Source organism: Urocitellus parryii, chromosome 3, assembly GCF_045843805.1.
Source record: "Urocitellus parryii isolate mUroPar1 chromosome 3, mUroPar1.hap1, whole genome shotgun sequence".
Taxonomy (NCBI): domain Eukaryota; kingdom Metazoa; phylum Chordata; class Mammalia; order Rodentia; family Sciuridae; genus Urocitellus; species Urocitellus parryii.
Window position 1 is genome coordinate 151,458,404 of NC_135533.1, and position 18,361 is coordinate 151,476,764.

Sequence of the window (18,361 nt, forward strand, 5' to 3'; positions counted from 1 at the left end):
AGTCACGGCCTCGGTGCTTTCAAGGCTGACAATTTTCTTCCCCTAGAGACCTTGCAATGAGAATCTGAGGTAGGATTTTAGTTTTGTTGGTTTTTTTCTTTTTAATGTTGGCAACCACTTTTTTTTTCTCTCTTTTTTTTTTTTTTAAATGCAGCAACAGGGCAAAGAAAGACGTGTGTGGGCAGGGATTCCCGTGGTGCTTGGGTGAGGGGCACGTCGGGGGTCCCCGATGGCTCGTCTTCCCCATCCCCGGCCAGAAAGAGCCCTCGGAAGCCACTTGCACCCCCGGAGCCCCTCCTCACACCCCCAGCGGCTCCTTCCCCGCCCGAGGCAGGAGGCAGGGCCCGCGCCCGCGCGGGCACCACCCAAATAGCTATAATCAGCAGCCTCGCCAAGACTTCAAACTCACCCAATTATCCTGCGAGGGAAAAAAAACACAAAATGAAAACAAATTAACATGTTTGCATAGAAGCCGCCGCGGCAACACACACAGACGCGCACGCACGCTGGTGCTGGCGCGCGCCCCAGCCAGGCTGGGAGGCACCGCCGCCATCCTGTCCCCAGGCCTGGCACCCACCTGGACCATGCCAGCCCAGTGACCAGATTGGCCCTGAACCTGGGGCCACCGGTTTCCTGATTCTTTTCCTGCAGCGTTGGGGACGGAGCCAGGGCCCGTGCACGGGAGGCGAGTGGCCCTGCACGAAGCCCGTGCCCTGCCCTTCAATCGCTGCCTTTTTTCTACTTGGCAAACTTGGGTGTAGGCTGGAGTCCCTCCGCGCTGAGCTGCAGCTAGGTGTACCGTGAGCCCCGCTCTGCAGACGGAGACGCTGAAGCCCAGAGAGGCTAGTGGGCCCGCCCCATGCTGCACAGCCCGCAAAGAGAAGAGCTGGCTGAGGCGCAGCCTAGAGGGTCCAGCACCCGAGTCTGTACTGTGACAACTGTGCCTTCTGGGTGGCTCCTGGTCCGTGGGTGATGTGCCAAAGCTACAGCCTGGCCTTGGAGGCCAATCCGTCCTGTGGCCCTCTCTCAATCGCCCGGGAGGCCACTTCTGCCCTGCAGGCCACTTCTGCCCTGCAGGTGGCCCTCCTGTGGTCATGGTCCTCATGTGGGGTCGACTCCTCGCTCCAGCCCACCCTTACCAGGTGGCTTTGGGCTCTGGCTTCCCCTCTGTGCCCTGCTGGGTGCCCTTCAGGCACCACGCCTTGCACAATCCGTTCTGGCCTAGTCCCCACCCTGGCCACTGAGGGAGGCGTGGCTGGAAGGACCACGGGGGACAGTCCCTCGTGGGGCTAGAGTAAGGCCAGCAGGATGCTGTTGTGGTGGTGGCCTCCGGGTAGCCCCTTTGACATCAGCCTTGAGTTGGCCTAGAGTCATGCCAGCAGCCACTTGGGGCAGGGCAGTAGTCAGAGGTGACCCAATGCCCACCCCAGGAGGGGCCACCCCTGTCCTGTGGGTTGGGTGCCCAGTTGGAACCCAGCCCTCCCTCAGCATGGCCATATCCTGGCTCTAGAGTTCCAGAGACCCAGGTTCCCATCCAGACCCCAGGAGGTAGCCAGGGACAAATCCCTTTTCTCTCCTCCCTGAGCCCCTGCTCCCCCAAGAGGACAGGAGCCTTGGATAAACAAATAACGGGCTTAGTGCCCCGTGCGCTGAGGCACGGCACCCAGCAGCCCTGCCCAAGCCTCGTGAAGTGGAGGTCCTTTCCCTCTTCCAGAAGTTTCTGGACCCTGAGCCTCCGTGACACAGCCAGGGGCTGGGGTATGCACCACCTCCTGCCCCCTGCCCCCTGGCCCACTGGCAGGTAACCAGGGCCGAGAGGAGGCTCTTGCCCACCACTGACAGCCCGGCCCCCTGCCCGCCTTGATGAGCGCTCTCAGGTCTGCAGGGCCTGGGGTTCCCGGGGGGGGGGGTGGGGGGGTGGAGAGAGGCCAAGGGCCAGACCAGGTGACCAGAAGAACCGTGAGCTCTGGGCCACACAAGGGGCCAGGGGAAAAAAGGTCCCAACCCTCCCCTCTGTTGTCCCCCTGGGATTTATCGAGCATCCGCTGGGTGAGCCGCGTGGCCCGGCTTCCTCCATGCCGGTCCCCTGGGTGATCCGTGAGGCCTCTCTGGAGTCAGTGTGCTCACACAGGGCTTCGGTGGCAGTCACAGCAAGGTAAGGCTCAGTGCCAGGTGCCTGAGAGCCCAGGAAGGGGAGTTGCCCCCCACCCTGGAGTAGGACAGGGGCCACTTCCAAAAGTGACCGTGGAGCTGGGCACGGCGGGGTGGCCCTCTCCGATCCACCCTTCTGAGGTTGTGGAAAAGAGGATTCTTCTTGCTTCCGTTATGAAAGTAGTACTCAGAAATGACAAGCTCTGCTTCATGTTGGGGACGTTCTGCCAGGTGCTGGGCATTTGGGCAGTGTCTGGTCTCACCCTGGGTAAGTGACCAGCCTGGACAGGCAGGCTCCGTGTGCTGGCGTGGGCACGTTCTGAAGTGGACTCGGAGCCACCTGCCCAGCAGCCCGGCCGTGGGTGCGGAGCCGCCGTTGTGTGCACACATCTGAGCCTGTCTCTTCCCCATCAGGTCATTTGTAACCGTCACCAGGCAGTCGGGCCGTCGCTGATCCAATCTTGGCTTTGTGCTGTCGCAGCCGTTTTTCTGTGCCGGGCTGATTTTCAAAGGAGGCCCATCTTGTGGCCCACTTTTCAGAAGTGGGGGGTGGACCCGGGAGCTGTGTGTGCGTGTGAGTATGTGTGAGTATGTGTGAGCATGTGCACACGCTCTCCTCCTCCTCTGAATGCCCAGAGTGGGATTTGGGGTGAGGTAGGCAGACAGGGTCCCCCCAGGCCTGCTGCCTCCACTGTCACCCCAGCCCCTACCACCTGCCCACTTGAGCACCTACTATGTGCCCCGCTTGCAGATAAAGCACAGTCTGTGCTCTGGTGGAGGAGAGGTACTCAGCCACTCATCAATAAATAATCAAGGTAACCACAGTGAATGAGCCACAATGGTGACAGAGTAATTGCTGGGCAGAGGCTGCCAGTCCACAGGGTGGTCAAGGAGGGCCTCTTGGAGGAGGTGATGTTTGAGATGAGGCATGAATGAGGAGATGGGGCTGGCACAGAGGGTGGTGGGCAGTGGGCAGTGTTGGGGACAGCACAGCTGTGCACTGGCCACAGGTGGTTACTGAGCATGTGCAGGGAGGCCAGGCTGAACTGAGGTGCCCTGTGGGTATACAGTGCACCCTGGATTCCAGAGATGTAGTATGAAAAGAACACAGAATGTCTCACTGATAACTGGGAATATCAATGACATCTCGAGGGGGTACTAATTTGGATCTATTGAGTTAAATAAGATACATTATTAGATTTAACTTTCTGCTAGAAAATTTCTGTGTGGTGTTCCTTCTACTGTGTATTTTCCTTGGCCAGCACTGGCATCAAGACAGAAACGTAAGTGCAAAGGCCCTGGGGTGGGACTGAGGTTGTCCTATTAGAGGATCAGAAGACCCCGTGTGGCTGAGCAGAACTAGGAAGGAGATGGGGACAGTGCAGGTAGCGGTGGGGACGGGGTTCCCATGGGGCCTCCGAGGATATTGTTACAAATGCCAGGAAGGGAGTTTTGAGTGGAGAGGGATGTGAGACACACATGACCTCTAGGGTGGGGAAGGGCGTGGAGGCCAGGAGCCCCAGGTCTCATGGACAGCAGGTTCCATTGCAGAAAGCATTGCTTTCTGGGAAGATCTCCGCTTCCTGGTGGTCCTGGGTTTCCGGGACTTACGTCCCCTCTCCTCCCACCTGTCCCCTCCCCCTCCCCCGAAGCTGTTCCCTGTCACATCAGGGAATTTACCATGAGCACCAGCCTCCTGTCAGGTGGACAGAAGTTGAAATCCCTTTGAAACGTCCCTAAAGATAACCAGAACACTGTAGAAAAACACAAAACACAGACAGGCACGGAGAAGGAAAATGGGACTCCGGAGATGAATGGTCCCGCGGTGGGCAGCGGCAGACGGTCGGCCCTGCACCCCAGCACTTTGTAAACCACGTGCTCTGTGGCCGGGTGACACATGAAGGGGTCAGAGACACCCCCGTCAGCTCACAGCCAGGGTGAGGGCTGGAGACTGGCCCGTATTTGAGGGATGCGTGTTTGGCCCTCAGAGGTTTAGAGACAAAATTGGAGGAGACCACTCCAGGGCGTGGCCCTGACCTTGAGCCTCTGTCCAAAGCCTGCATCCGTCTTTCTCCCAGCCCCAGAAGCGTCTGCTGGCCTTGGCTTTGGGCTACAAGTCAGAGCTAGCCCTTCCCAGCCTCTGTCCCACTGTCAGCTGCCTGTCCTCCGGACACTGCTGGACCTTTCCTCCCCGGGGTCCAGTCTCCCCTGCCCTGGGTGTCTGAACCCTGACCTTCCTGCCTTCATCAGCCCCCTGCCGTGGCCCTGGAGGCCGCTCCCGCCCTGCGTCTCCTCCCGGTGCCACACGGCTGTCATTCTCCAGGTGGAGCGTGGGTTAAGTGAGGTGGCGTCTGTGGAGTGCGGAGCCCGTGGGGAACACTAAAAATAAAGATCAGCGCTCACTATCGCTCTTACTACCGGCCTGCCTCCTTCCCGCTGCCTGGTTTAACCCTGAACTGTGGGTGCAGGGCCGGGGGGTGGGGGGTGGCTGGGACACTGTCTCACCTTTGCCCTCTGCACAAGGTGCTCCGTCTTGGGGGACCCCTTACACCTGGCCTCACCTCATTACACTTTTGTTTTGGTCTCTGTTGACATGTTGCTCCCCCAGAAAGCAAAATGCCCTCCCAGAAACCTGGATGGGGGGCCCCTTCCTGCCAAGCCCCCCCCCATTGTGGCCTCACAGCACGGTCTTTGGTTTTGATCCCCAGCTTCCTCCACCTTTTTGGGAAGGTGACAATGGAGACTTGGCTGCCACTTTTCACGCAAGGGCCGAGACCAGGACGAGGAGAGGGGAGGCCTCTCTAAGCTTCCCACCTTGGGGTCTGGCTCCCGGAAAAGGGGTGTCTTAGGAGGTGACAGCTGGGTAGGAGGCTGAGATTTGGGTCCCCTCCCCCGCCAACTAGAACCTGCCACCAGAGGCTCCTTATATGAGAAGGAGGAGTCCCCGCATCCACTCCAGTGTCCAGTGGCCAGTGGCCACGACTGCCCCCAGCCCTGGAGGGGCTATCGAGCATTCCTAGGAGACCTGATTCCTATACCGAGTCCCTCCCTGCCCTAAGCCAGCACTGAGGGCTGGGGGGGTCTCTGGAGTTGGGAGCTCCCCCTGGATGAGGTGCTTTCAGCCCCTCACCTGGAGGGCGGCTCCTGCTGCAGCCCGAGCTGTCTTGGGGCCTCCCCACTCCTTTCCGTCCATCCTCCGTGTGCTCCCCGTGGAGTGCTCCCGTCATCTTTGCTCCTCCCCCTGCGTCGCTTCCTGCTCGCCAGCTGAGAATGATCCCACGTGATGCTCAAAATGGCTACCCTTTGCCACGAGGACCTGGCACTGTGTGTGTACAAGTTCCTGGTCAGAAATTAGCCTCCTTTTCAGATAAAGAAACTGAGGCTCAGAGATGATGGAGGGATGTGCCCCAAACCAGAGTTCAGGGATAAAGGTGGGGTTTAGGCAGAGGAGAAGGCTCAGGCATCTGGCTCCAAAGCCGGGGACTGGATGCTGTCACTCTCCTTGTGAGGCAGCTGGGGTGTCACCCCCTTGACACCCCTGGGCCGGGCCGATGGTCCCATCATGGCCCCTGTCTCCTTCCCGCCTTCCAACGGCTCTTACCCCATCAGGATCTGTGACTGCCCAGCATGTGCACAGGACCTGGCACACAGTAGGTGCTTGTCAGGCCACCATCACGTCCCAGGCTAGTTCCCGTGGTGAGCGAGGTCCCTGTGCTCCCAGACCCACCCCTTCTTGGCATGGTGGCTGGGAGCTGGCCGTGGTGCTGATGGGCTGCGGGACAGCCACCCACCCCCCAGAGCCAGCCCTGTGTTCCATCCTTCCTGAGCCCACCTATCCGTCAGGAGCTGTGTTTCTGGAACCTACAAAGCACAGGCACCGGGTCAGCCTTGGGAGCCCGTGGAGGAAGGGTCAGGAGGCCACATGAGGAGGAATCCGCCCCGGCACCGTCCTAACACACTCACAGGCACATGGGTCTTAGGAGCCCTGAGGACCCTGGGCTCCTGGGAAGCCCAGGTGGATTCTTAAGGGGGAGGGATCACACAATCCATGGCCAGTAAGCGAGCCTCGCCCCCAGGGATGCCCCACCGAGGACCCGGCTGCAGCCAGAATTCGGGATTGTCCCAGCACCTCTAGCTCTAGTGCCCAGCCCAGACCCAGGCCTCGGGGGGGCTGAGAGAGCTAGGTCCAGGCTGGCGTCTGTCCTGGAGCAGATTTGCATCTTAGAGCCCTGCCTTGGAGGATTGGATGCAGCAGTAACTTGTGGGGAGATGAGGCCTCTGGTTGAAGGGCACAGTGCTCCCCCACACCAACCTTAAAAGAGAGTAAAAATCCCCTTCTGGTGCTGCGGCCCAAATAGCGGTGGGAAATAATCACTTTTCACAGGCCCCTTATCCACGGCCGAGCCCTGCGCGGTTTAATCAGCAGTGCCCGGGTGACTGGAAGATTCCCGGCTGGAGAGATCAGGAGAGGGGTTAAAGAAAATTACCCTGGCCTCCTCCATGCTAATGTAATCTCTAACCAGATCTGCCTAGCCGCAGCTCAAATTGCTTTTTAGATTAACATTTAATTATTAACAGGGTCCCCTGGCAGGCCTGGGGCTCTCAGCACAGGGATGGGGGAGGGAGCCGCAGGAGGGAGTGGGGGTGGGCTGGGCTTCAGCTCTGGCTGCCTTGCAGAGACAGGGTTGGGGGGGGGAGAGGGGAGGGAGGAAGGAGAGGGTGAGGGGTCAGGCCAGGAGCAAGACAGACAGACGGCTGGAAAGGAGAAGAGAGGCACAGGGGCAGGGTTGGAGCCTGAAGACAGAGGAAGAAATAGAGGGTGATCTTCCCATCGTGGGAACCCCAGAGGGGGGCGGGAAGAGACTGTGCACCGAGATTCCCAATGACTTTTTTTGGGGGGAGGGGTACTGGGGATTGACCACTGAGCCCCAGCCCCAGTTCTATTTTGTATTTTATTTAGAGACAGGGTCTCACTGAGTTGCTTAGGGCCTCACTGTTGCTGAGGCTGGCTTTGAACTGGCGATCCTCCTGCCTCAGCCTCCTGAGCCTCTGGGATGGATGACAGGTGTGCACCACCGTGCCTGGCCCAGTGACATTTTTGAGCAAGGATCCTGCACCCTTTCTCCCTTGGCACGGGAAGGCTGGTTTCTGGCCCTTTGCTGTTCAGAGAGGGCTGTGCTTTCTGAAGGTTTGTGCTGGTTCAGCTCATGATGCAGGGACCCAACCAGACATGTGACCCCCTCGGGTCATATGGCCAGGGCTGACCCAGATCCTGCATGTGTTCTCCTCCTAGGCTCGGGCTCCCCACAGCACTTCAGGATGTACCCTAAGTTTGGGGACAGCTGGTGGCCAGGCCAGGGGATGGAGGTGAGGTGGGGGGGTCCTGCCCTTCCCCATGCAGGTTGGGAGGCCCTCGGGCCGAGGGCAGATTTCTCTTTCACTCAAGTCCTCACTGGCCACTCGGCTCCTTGTAGGAGCCTCTGGGTTGTCCCAACTTCTTGTCCCATCTTCACTTCCAATTCTAAGCCTCTCAAAGGTAGGGACGGCAGCCACGTGTGGTGACCCACGTCTGTAACCCCAGTGACTCGGGAGTCTGCAGCAGGAGGCGCACAAGTTTGAGGCCAGCCTGGACAACTTAGTGAGACCCTGTCTCAAAAACTAAAAAGGGCCGGGGTGTGGCTGGGGTGGAGCCCCCCGGGTTCAGTCCCCAGAACCACCAACAATTAAAAAGGAAGGGACAAGGGGACTGCATGTAGAATCCTGAGGGTACGCCGGTGCTGTGGGTCGTGTCTGAGCCCAGTGGTGACGTCCTCTCGTGGTGCGAGCTGGGCGGTCCTCACATGTCGGCTGGCTCTCTGCCCACCCAGGGTCAGTTTGGGAGGCAGAGACTCAGATGCTGTGGTTTCCTCAAGGTCACTCGGCCAATAGGAACCCCCATGCCGGCTGGTGACACAGGACCTCTGGGGCTGGCTCTCCTCTCTGGGCTCCGAGTCCTGTGGGACACCAGGAGGGGCCTGGTACGACCTTCCTCTTGAGCCACAGCCGGTCTTTGGCCTCGAGTGGAGCCTGGCTGCTCTGGGGACAAGGGGGAGGGGGAGGGCTGAAAGTGAAGGCCACAGCGTTGTCCTGCTGCCTGCTCCCAGGACAGCCCAGCCTGGCTGGGAGACCAGTCGCTGATCTGTGGCCCTAAGGGCAAGTCCCGCCCACCCAGTGCCTCCCGGGACAACGCAGGGGGCAGGAGGGAGGGGCTGGGAGGGAAATGGAGCTGGATTGAGCCCTGGAGGGTCAGTTCTCCTGGGGTATTGCCCGGGGGCCTTCTGGCAGGACACTCTTAGCTTCTACCATGCCTGGCGTGGGCTTGGCCTCCAGAGGTGCTTGGCGAGTGTCTGCCACCTCAGTGGAGGGGTGAGTGAGCGTGTGCATGGGTGTGGAAGAGCCAGGGCCTGGGCCTTGCTGTCTCAGGATTTTTTCGGGGCGCCGTGGGATGCTGGGGGTTGACCCAGGGATGCTCCACCGCCCCAGGCCTTTCATTTTATTTTGAGACAGGGTCTCACCAAGTTGCTGAGGCTGGCCTCGAACTTGTGACCCTCCTGTCTAAGCCTCCTGAATCAGTGAGATTACTGGCCTGTGCCAGGGCGCCCTCAGCTTCCTCTCAGTACCGCTGTGCCCAGGGCACTGGGGTTGACACCTTGGCCCGGGCCACCTCAGAGCTGTGTGACCTGGTACAGATTGCTTCCCCTGTCTGGGCCCATTTCCTCATCTGTGAAATGGGGCTAAAAATAGACACCCGCCCTGCAGAGCCTGCTCTGGGGGTGCACCCAGATGAGGGCCCCAGGGCACGGGGGGTGTGGCCCAGAGGGGACACTTGGGAAATGCTCGCTGTTGGTCTTGGTACCAAGGTGCACATTGCTATTTCTGAACTTCCCCCTCCCGCTGGTTGGGGGGCTCCCAGACACCCCCTGCAGCCAGACAGGCAGAGAGAGGTGACAAAAGACAGTCAGGACCAAAGGCCCCAACTCCCTGTTCTTTTAATAAAAATAAAGATGGCCTGCAGACATCCCTTTCTCATTGTTCTGCCAAGGCAGGCAGCAGGCCCGTCCCTCCTTGGACTGGGGAAGTTCCTTCCTTTCTTTCCCGTCCCCTGTCACATTTCCTTTATCTAAATCCTCAGCCATGAAAGGGCATATCGACAGCTGGGGGGCGACAGCTGGGGGGCGTTATCTGGTGGATGGGACCTTTTCCTCGGGTGTCTCTGAGATAAGGCGTCTTATCAGCCCCCGTGTCAGGGACGGTGCCAAAGCATTCTAATCATTGAGGCTTGCGACATTTTTCCTCCCTCCCTCTCACCCCCCTTTTTATTATTAAAACCACAAAAGACCTTGAGCTTATAAACAGTCTGATTTGCAGATAGGATTTCAAAATGAGCAGCTCTCTGGATGGTCCCCAGCCAAGCTGGGGGAGTAATGAATCCATGTGGGGACGCTGGGGGACTGGCAGTCTGCAGCTGGGATGGTGCCAGGCAGTGAGGGGGGTAGGGTGGGGGTCAAAAAGATCATGAGTGCTTTAAGTGCCCACCCAGTCCTGTCCCTGGCTTGCCGTGTGGCCTGGTACAGGAGGCTTGGCTTCTCTGGGCCTCAGTTACTTCACGTGCAAATAATCAGTTCATTGATGGAGCCATTCAGTTGACACCTGTTTATTAAATGATCACTCTCTGCCAGGTACAGGGGACAGAAAAACAAATAAGACACGCACAGTCCAGTAGCCAGAAACAGATGTGAAAATTGGCCATTGCAACGGGGTGTGATCAGGGCTGTGGTGGGAGCCAGGACCCAGAGAGGCAGATCTGAGCCGAGATGGGTCTTGGTGGCAGCGCAGTCCGCCCAGGGGCCACACAGGTGACTGTCTGGAGGCCTGGGTGGCTAGCAGAGGCCAGGGAGACGGGTGGGCAGGCCTAGGGCCTTGTGTGCCCAGTGGAGACGGTCAGGCTGGGTTTGAGGCCCAGGAGAAGGTTCCGGCTTGTCTGGTTTGCAGGTGTCCACTGGTGTTCCGTTGGGACTGCCCTGGAAAGGCCAGGTGAGGCCTTACCTTGGCCACCAACTCCTCCCAGAAATCCCCTCTGGCCCCTGAGCTCAGTCGCCTGGTCCCTATCGCTCTCTGCACTGCCCGGGCGTCCACTGCTACAGCTCCGGGACAACCAGAGCCCCTGGGGTGCGGCCCTGGGACCCTAAGGGGCTCCGGGGGAGGCAGCCTGAGCCTGCGGTGTGGTCCCTGCAGCACTGGGGCCAGGTCTGGAGAGGGACTGAGTTTCTGGCACCTGGTGAACAGCTGCAGGTAGAAAGAAAATGACCTGGGGGTCCAGAGGGACCATGGAGTGACTTCAACAAGCCAGAGAGGGGCAGTAGCCCTCCTGGGGTCGCTGAAGGGCTGGGATGGAGGACACTCAGTCTCCCGCCCAGGTCCACGGCCAGTGCCTTCCTCCCCCGCCCAGCACTGCCCACCGTGGGCGGCAGCAGAGCCTTGTGGTGAAGGTCAGGCTCCCCGGCGCTGCTCTGGGTGCCCTGGGCTGGGCATTGTCCCTCTCTGGTCTGCGTTTCCCATTTGTTAGAAGGGTGGGCGCAGGCTGGCTTTCTCTGGCTCTCCCCACAGCCCCCAGCGCCTGAACAGGAGGGCAAGAGGTGGCCACCTCTTGGAGCGGGAAGTGGCTGCCCAGCCTCCCTGTGGACCTCCTCCCTGCAGGTGCCCAGGAGGGTGTCACGGGCCCTGAGCGGGAGCAGAAGCCCAGCTCTGGGTGGGGCGGAGCATGCCTGGCTGTGTCCTCCAGGCCTGTGTCCAGGGACACAGGAGCAGTGGCCCAAGCCAGGCCTGCTCCCGCCACCTGCTCATGTCCCAGGTCCCAGAGGGAGCAGTGCCGCGTGCCACTGTCAAGGACTTTCCTCCCGCCATCAGCCCACTTCACTCCCTTTTGAAACTGTGTCATTGCTGCTGATTGTAATGGCATATTTTAAAATTACCAGAAATCAAAGCCGGGAAGTGGATACTGCGGCTCTGAGGGCCTCACTGGCGATCGGGGAGGGGGGAGGCTCCCCTCCCCTCCCCCACGCCACCCCCCACTCTCTCTCTCTCTCTCTCTCTCTCTCTTTGAGACAGTAATAGGAGAAAATTGGTTTTGAAACTGAATAAAAGTCCCTTTCAGAGGAAATCATTTCTTTCAGGGTACCTTGGCTGAAAGTAAAATAGAACATAATGAAAGGTGGTTACTGATTGTCTTTCACGTACCAAGAGGCCGGGGACAGACGGAGGCTGCCACCGTCTCGGGGAAATACAAGATTGGAATAATTGCGCCCTAACAAGGAGCTTGTTGTGAAATTAGTATCTTAAGAAAGTGGCGAGAAAAGGCTTCTCCTCATGAATACTTCATTATTAGAAGAAAGCGGCGGGATTCGGGCTCAGACACCTGTTTAGTATTAAATAACTCCCCTCTCCCTGCGGCGCCCCTCCCCTCCTTTCCTTCTCTTTTCAAACCAACATGAGGGTGGAGGTGACCTGGCCCAGCTGCTGGGGACCTAGCCTGGGAGGGGATGGCCCGCCTGGGTGGCCCTTAGGGGTGTCCCAGGTTGAGCTCACACCTGGACCGGCCTTCTCCACAGAAGGCAGGCAGGCAGGCAGGCAGGCAGGCAGGGAGGGAGGGAGGACAGGCCTGGCAGGAAACCGTCCACCTCTCCTGGCGGCCTACCAGGAGGCCTGTCCACACCCCGCTCCTCAGGGGCTCCTGGGAACGTGCCTCAGCCTCCAGTGTCCTGCACATCTGGCCGCCACCTCCCGGGGAAGGACTGCCTGGCGGAGCAGGGCTGCCGAGGGTGACAGAGATTGGGCTCAGAGCAGCCTTGGGGGCCTGTGGCGCCACCAGGTACCCCCCAGCTTCTCACATCCCGGGACCTCTACTCCCGTGGCCCTGGGAGGATCCCCCAAGTAGGGACCAGACCAACACCTGGACCCAGTGGGACGGTGAGAGGCCCCTGGGGTTTCCAGGGCAGCCCTGGGTAGATTGCAAAGATGAGCAGATGCAGGGAGCGTCCCTCCCCTGGGTCAGCGGACATGCAGGGTCACGTGCAGCTGGAGTCCACCACCACCAGGACAGGACAGCCTGCCTTGGGACACACAGGGCAAGGATCTGTCCCATCTCTAGGGCTGTCAGGGCAGCCGGCTAGAGGAGGGGACCTGCAGAGGCACACCTGCCTCGTCCTGGAGGGAGGGAGACACCCCTCAGGAGGCCACAGGAGAGCTTCCATGTGCGGCCTGGTCTCACTTGCCCGTGGGGAAGGGATGTCTGCCTTGAGTCTCCCTGGTCTTGCAGGATGCTGGGAGGGTGGTGGAGGTGGGCATGGGGTTGTCCTCCAATGACAAGCACCTCGTCTCCCTCCCCACAGGGACCCTGCTGCAGAGCGCACCCGGCGGGAACCCCGGCACAGCCATGCTGGCCTGTCTGCAGAGGACCCAGAACCCTCCCGGCCAACACCTGGCCTGCCCAAGCAGGAGCCTGGAGCTGCGCAAGTGTGAGTGTCCTCGCCCAGCCTCCGCGCCCTCTCCCTCTGCCTGCTCTGAGTCCACGGGCTTGCTTTCTGTTCCTCAGGCTTCCAGGAAGCAGGTCCTGGCCTAGGAATATCATTTGCGCCCCTGATGCCAGCCAACTCCATCTTTTTGGGGATTGAACTCAGGGGCGCTCGACCCCTGAGCCCCATGCCCAGCCCTACTTGGCATTTTATTTAGAGACAGGGTCTCACTGAGTTGCTTAGCGCCTCGCTTTTGCTGAGGCTGGCTTTGAACCGGTGATCCTCCTGCCTCAGCCTCCCGAGCTGCTGGGATGACAGGCAGGAGCCACTGTGCCCATTACCCAACCCCATCTTAAAGCCTGTGTGTTCTCTGAGGCCTCTAAGCCTTTGCCCATGCTCTGCTGTCCCCTGTGGGGGGGCCTCCCTCCCCACAGTGACACCCACTCCCTGTCTGGCCGACTCCCACGGGGCACGGCCTAATCTCCTTCCCTGAAGACTCTCTTCCCCGCACCCACACCCGCACCGAGACCCAACCTCGCTCTGGGACGCACCGCCCAGCATGTCTGTGTGGCTCTCTCTCATTTTCCTGCATTAACAGAAGGTAGCACAGCCCTGCAGCCAGAATCATCCTGGACAGGAGCCCGGCCCCGGGCCTCTCTCATTGGCTGTGAGGTCTTGAGCATGTCCTTTCCCTGGGTCTTACTTTGTCAATGTATCAAATTAGGGAGCTGGACGTGGTGACCTTCAGGCGGTCTGTCCTCCTTGACCATTGAGCACCAGGTTACTAAACTCTCTGACAATTTTTAGCCTCTACAGGGTTGTTTTTTTTTTTTTTTTAATTTTTGAAGTACCTGGAAACAATTCAAAACAGGGAGATTTGCATAAAGATCTGGATTCTAGTGTTTCCTGGAAAACCTCAGAGGATCTGGTGACATGGGCCTGTGCAGCTGCTGGTTAGAGCTCAGCTGCTGCCTCTTTCAAGGCGCCATTCACCTCCAGCTCGCCACAGTCCCCACCGCGCCCTATCGCTTCTCCTGGAGCTAAGCGTCGGTTGTCACATGACGCTTCACATTTTTCTTGTGTCTGCTCATCTCTAGACGAGGTGGCCTTCTTGTCCAGTATTTACAAGGAAGGAAGGGTGTGCAGACAGAGCTGCCCTCTGCCAGAGGTGGCCAGTGCCATCAGCTTCCTGCATGTCCTCCCGGATGTGCTGTGTCCCAGCAGACGTGTGTGCGTGAATGTTTTACACATCGTCTTGCACCCTCCTGCTTTTTTTTAGTTGTAGATGAACACAATACCTTTATTTATCTTATGTGGTGCTGAGGATCGAACCCAGGGCCTCAGATGTGTGAGGCAAGTGCTCCACCACCGAGCCCCAGCCCTGCACCCCACTTCATTCCTATATGTCCGCTTCTAAAGAGCTTCCTCATTCTTTTGCTGCATAGTTCTGCCTGGCAAGGGTGGACCACAGTTTATTTGGCCAGTCTTCTATGTAGACGTGCCCCACCCATTGCCATTTTGAAGAAAGTGGCAGTAAACACCCTGTGTCACAGGCTGCGAATGCACTGCACATACTGGGGTGGAGGTGTGTGCCTTTGTGATTTTAACAGATGTGGTCTGATATCTTTAGATGTCATTTCACAGACACTCATCTCCTTGGTCCATGTTTTCCACTCGGGGGTTGTCTTGTCCTTTCTTATTGATTTGTAGGAGTTCTTTGTATATTATGGAATTAGACCTCTGTCTTGTCGTTTGTCTTTGGTTCAACCATGGCGGGATTTTCTTTGAGAAGTGAGATTTGTCAGTATTTCCTTTTATGATTTCTGGATTTTGCATCACGTTTACCAAGTCCTTCCTCCAGCTAAAATAGTAACAGTAATTACTGTTATGACATTATAATAATAGTAATAAAAATTATTATCATTATTATTTGAGAGGAGGTCTCAAACTTGTGGGCTTAAGTGATCCCCCCACCTCAGCCTCCCAAGTATCTGGGATGCAGGTGCACACCACCATGCCCAACTTGAGATTATTATTAAAAAAAAAAAAAAGGAAGAATTCCCTCAAGTTTTCTTCTAGTTCTGAGCCCCAGTCCTATTTGGTATTTTATTTATAGACAGGGTCTCACTGAGTTGCTTAGGGCCTCGCTGTTGCTGGGGCTGGCTTTGAACTCGTGATCCTCCTGCCTCAGCCTCCTGAGATGCTGGGATTACAGGTGTGTGCCACGTGCCCAGCTCTCTTACGTTTTTTTTTTTTAAATATATGATCTATATATTTTCAAAAGCTCCATCTATTTTTATGGTATTTTAAAAAATACCTGGTCTCTGTTTTGTGGTTTATCTGGTATGAAGGGTGTGACGTGGATCCCACTGGATTCAGATATCAGTGCGACACTGTTTTCATTACTGTGGTGTTATGATACGTTTGAACAACTGAGCGGCTCTATTGAGATAGGATTCACATACCATTTACCCATTTGAGGTGTCACAACTCGGTGGTTTTTAGTATGCATCGAATGGTGGACACCACCACTATTTTAGAATATTTTCATAACAAGAAGAAACTCCATGCCCATGGACAGCTTGTCCCCCACCTTGTCCCCCACGTCCCCCACCTGCCCCCTCTTCCTCGACAGATTTCCCGATTCTGAACTTTCCTCAGTGTGAACTCAGATAGTCTGTGGTCTTTTTGGCTCCTGGCTTCTTTCACTTAGGGTGATGTTTTTAAGACTCACCCAGGTTGTAATCTGCATATAATACATGTTTCTAAAATTATCTATTTATCTTATGTGGTGCTGAGGATCGCCCAGGGCTTCACACATGCCAGGTGAGCGCTCTACCAGTGAGCCCCAGCCCCAGCCCTAGAATACATTATAATATATGGTGGAGCTTGTTGCTCCTTGTTATTCCCACCTCCGAATCTCCAGCTATATTTATTTTCCCGTCTAGACTATGGAATCCATTTATAGAGGAAAAACAAAAATCCTGTTTTTTTACTGGTATTACATTATACTTACAGATGAATCTGTGAAGAAATGTCCATTTTACAAGGCCATCTTTTCCTCCAAGAATGTGCTACGCCTTTCGGTTTTATTTGGAATTCCTTTTGATGTTTGCCTCATTTAGATCTTGCACATTTTCTGGTTATGTTCACTTCTGCGTAGGTTTAGCTTTTTTTGATTCATTTTCTTCTTCCATAAGTGGAGGCTGTTTCTAGGAAGGCTGTTAACTTCGGCCACTTTACTGAATTCTTTTTATTGTTTATAATGGCTTTTCAATTTTGTCTCTGGGGTTTTCAGTTTATCATTGCAAATGATAAATTTGCCTACTACTTTGTTCTATCCCTTCATTTCTTTGTTTTATCTCATAGAGTTGGCTGTTGCCCCTGGAACAGTGAAAATAATGGTGGTAATGCACATTCTTACTTTGCAGTTCTAGATATGTCTCCATTGAGGAAATGTGACTTTGGGCAGGTATTTTATTGGATGAAGTAAGTCTTCATCTAGTCCTGTTTTGTTAAGGCGTATTAAAATCAAAAGCATATGTTGAACTTTGCCAAATGATTTTTTCATTTTATGAAAATGACCATGCAGTTTCTTTAAACTATTAATACAAAGGACACTACTAGAGTTTTTCATATTGAACCATCCTTGCATTCCTGGTTGAGCTCCACTTGGTCATGGGACCTTTATTATTATTATCATTTTTTATAAAATACTTGCTGGGTTGGGTTTGTTATTTTACACAGACTTTTGCTTCAGTTTCATCAGAGATTGTTATTTTTCTGAAATGATCTTTTGTTGGGTTCTGCTGTCTGCAGTCTTTTTCCTGTGCTTTGGGACAACTTGAATAGACATGAGATGATCTGTTCTTTAAAGGTTGGTTGGTTCCCCCATGAAACTGTCTGGAATAGTGCATTTATTTCTGGTGGGTTGGTAGCTCCTTGATGCTGTCTTCTATTTCTTCTGCAATAATTGGTTAGTTTTAGTTGTCCTACTGCCTCTTGAATGAATTTGGTAAATTATGTTTGTCTTAAAAACTATCCATTTTATTCAGGTATGCGTGTATGTCTTTTTATAGTCCTAGGGATTGAACCCAGTCCCTTGCACATGCTACTACTAAACTACATCCCCAGCCCTTTTTATTTTGAGACAGGGTCTCACTAAGTTGCCCAGGCTGGCCTGGGGCTTGCCATCCTCCTGTCTCAGCCTCCCCAGTAGCTGGGTTTATGGGCGTGCACCACCATTCCCCACTCAGGTTTTCAAATTTGTTTCCATGAGACTAAATAATTTTTTTCAGTTCTTTCAAGTGGTGATTTTTATCCTTCTCTCTTTCGTTCTTTCTTATTTCAGTACTGGGTGTCAAACTGAGGACCTTGCACATGCGAGGCAAGCCCTTTACCACTGGGCTACATCCCCAGCCCCATCTTAATTCCTTTATTGTGTACTTTGTGCTTTGTCCTCATTTTTCTTGATTGGGTTAGTTAGCTAATGATATTATCTATATCCCTTCCCCAAAGATCCATCTTCAGGATTTTTTTTTTTAGTAATTATCTTTTTCTGGTTTATAATTCATAAATTTATACTTTTAGCTCTATTAAGACTTTCCTTCTGTTTTCTTTTAAATTTTATTAAGTTACTTAAATCTTTACACTTATAAACAGAAAAAAAAAAACAAAACAGGGAAAATTAAGGCTGTCTCTGAGCCCTTTAGCCATGTCCTGTAGGTTCTCATATGTCATGTTTTCAATTTTATCATTTTCTAGATACTTCAACATTTTGGTTTAAGACTCATTCGAGCCCCACACGTCTATTTAGGTAGTAGATGCTTTTCAATGTTTCTGATTTCCAGCATTTTATTTTATTTTGCATTATGAACAAAGAATCTTATCTATTTCTGCTTGTTTGGAACTTTATGGAAGTTTTCTGTGTGATATAATCTTCAGTAATTTTTGTGTATCACATGGATTTTTTTTTAATGGGGACTTAAAAAAAAGGTGTGGCCCTGCTTTTGGGATTCAGAGTTTGGTATCTACCGATTATATGTACCCCAGTAATCCTGTTTATTAGGTCTTTGGAATCTCCCCCATCAGGGATGAAGAAGGAATCAGACACCTTCTGCGAATGTGTTCCGGTCTAGTTCTTGTATCACCTGCAGCTTTGGCCTTATGAGTGATGATAAGTGTTATTTAGTGCTTAACTATCAGGGCCTTAAATCCATATTGTATTTTATGCTTTTTGCTCTGGATTCAGTATTATCCATTAAAATGGCAACCTGGCCAGGTGTGGTGCTGTAGGCCTGTAACCCCAGCTACTCAGTCGGCTGAGACAGGAGGAGAGCAAGTTTGGGGCCAGGATTGGCAACTTGGTGAGACCCTGCCTCAAAATAAAAAATGAAAAGGGGCTGGGGATGTATCTCAGTGGCGGAGCACCTCTGGGTTCAATCCCTGGTACTAAAGGCGAAAAAAAAAATAGGAACTTCTACTGTTTTATTACATTTTTCTTGAAATCATTGCCAATCCTTTTATCTCAGCCTTTCTGAATTAAGTGTGACTTGTGTACTATAGAGTGGGATTCAGCTTTGTGATCCAATCTAAGTACCTTTTCCCCCTTAATATATATATATATATATATATATATATATATATATATATAAAATTTT

At 54.5% G+C, this 18,361-nt stretch overlaps 1 protein-coding gene across 2 annotated transcripts in view; it reads left to right on the forward strand.

The window, feature by feature from the left end:
- The window catches only part of Fam222a (family with sequence similarity 222 member A), a 47,599-nt gene that overhangs the window by 13,048 nt on the left and 16,190 nt on the right, over positions 1 to 18,361 (forward strand). For both annotated transcript variants that reach the window (XM_026409213.2, XM_026409212.2), the window contains exon 2: positions 12,579 to 12,704. In XM_026409213.2, the coding sequence (XP_026264998.1) occupies positions 12,623 to 12,704 (82 nt within the window). In that variant the 5' untranslated portion in view covers positions 12,579 to 12,622. The remainder of the gene's footprint in view (positions 1 to 12,578; positions 12,705 to 18,361) is intronic.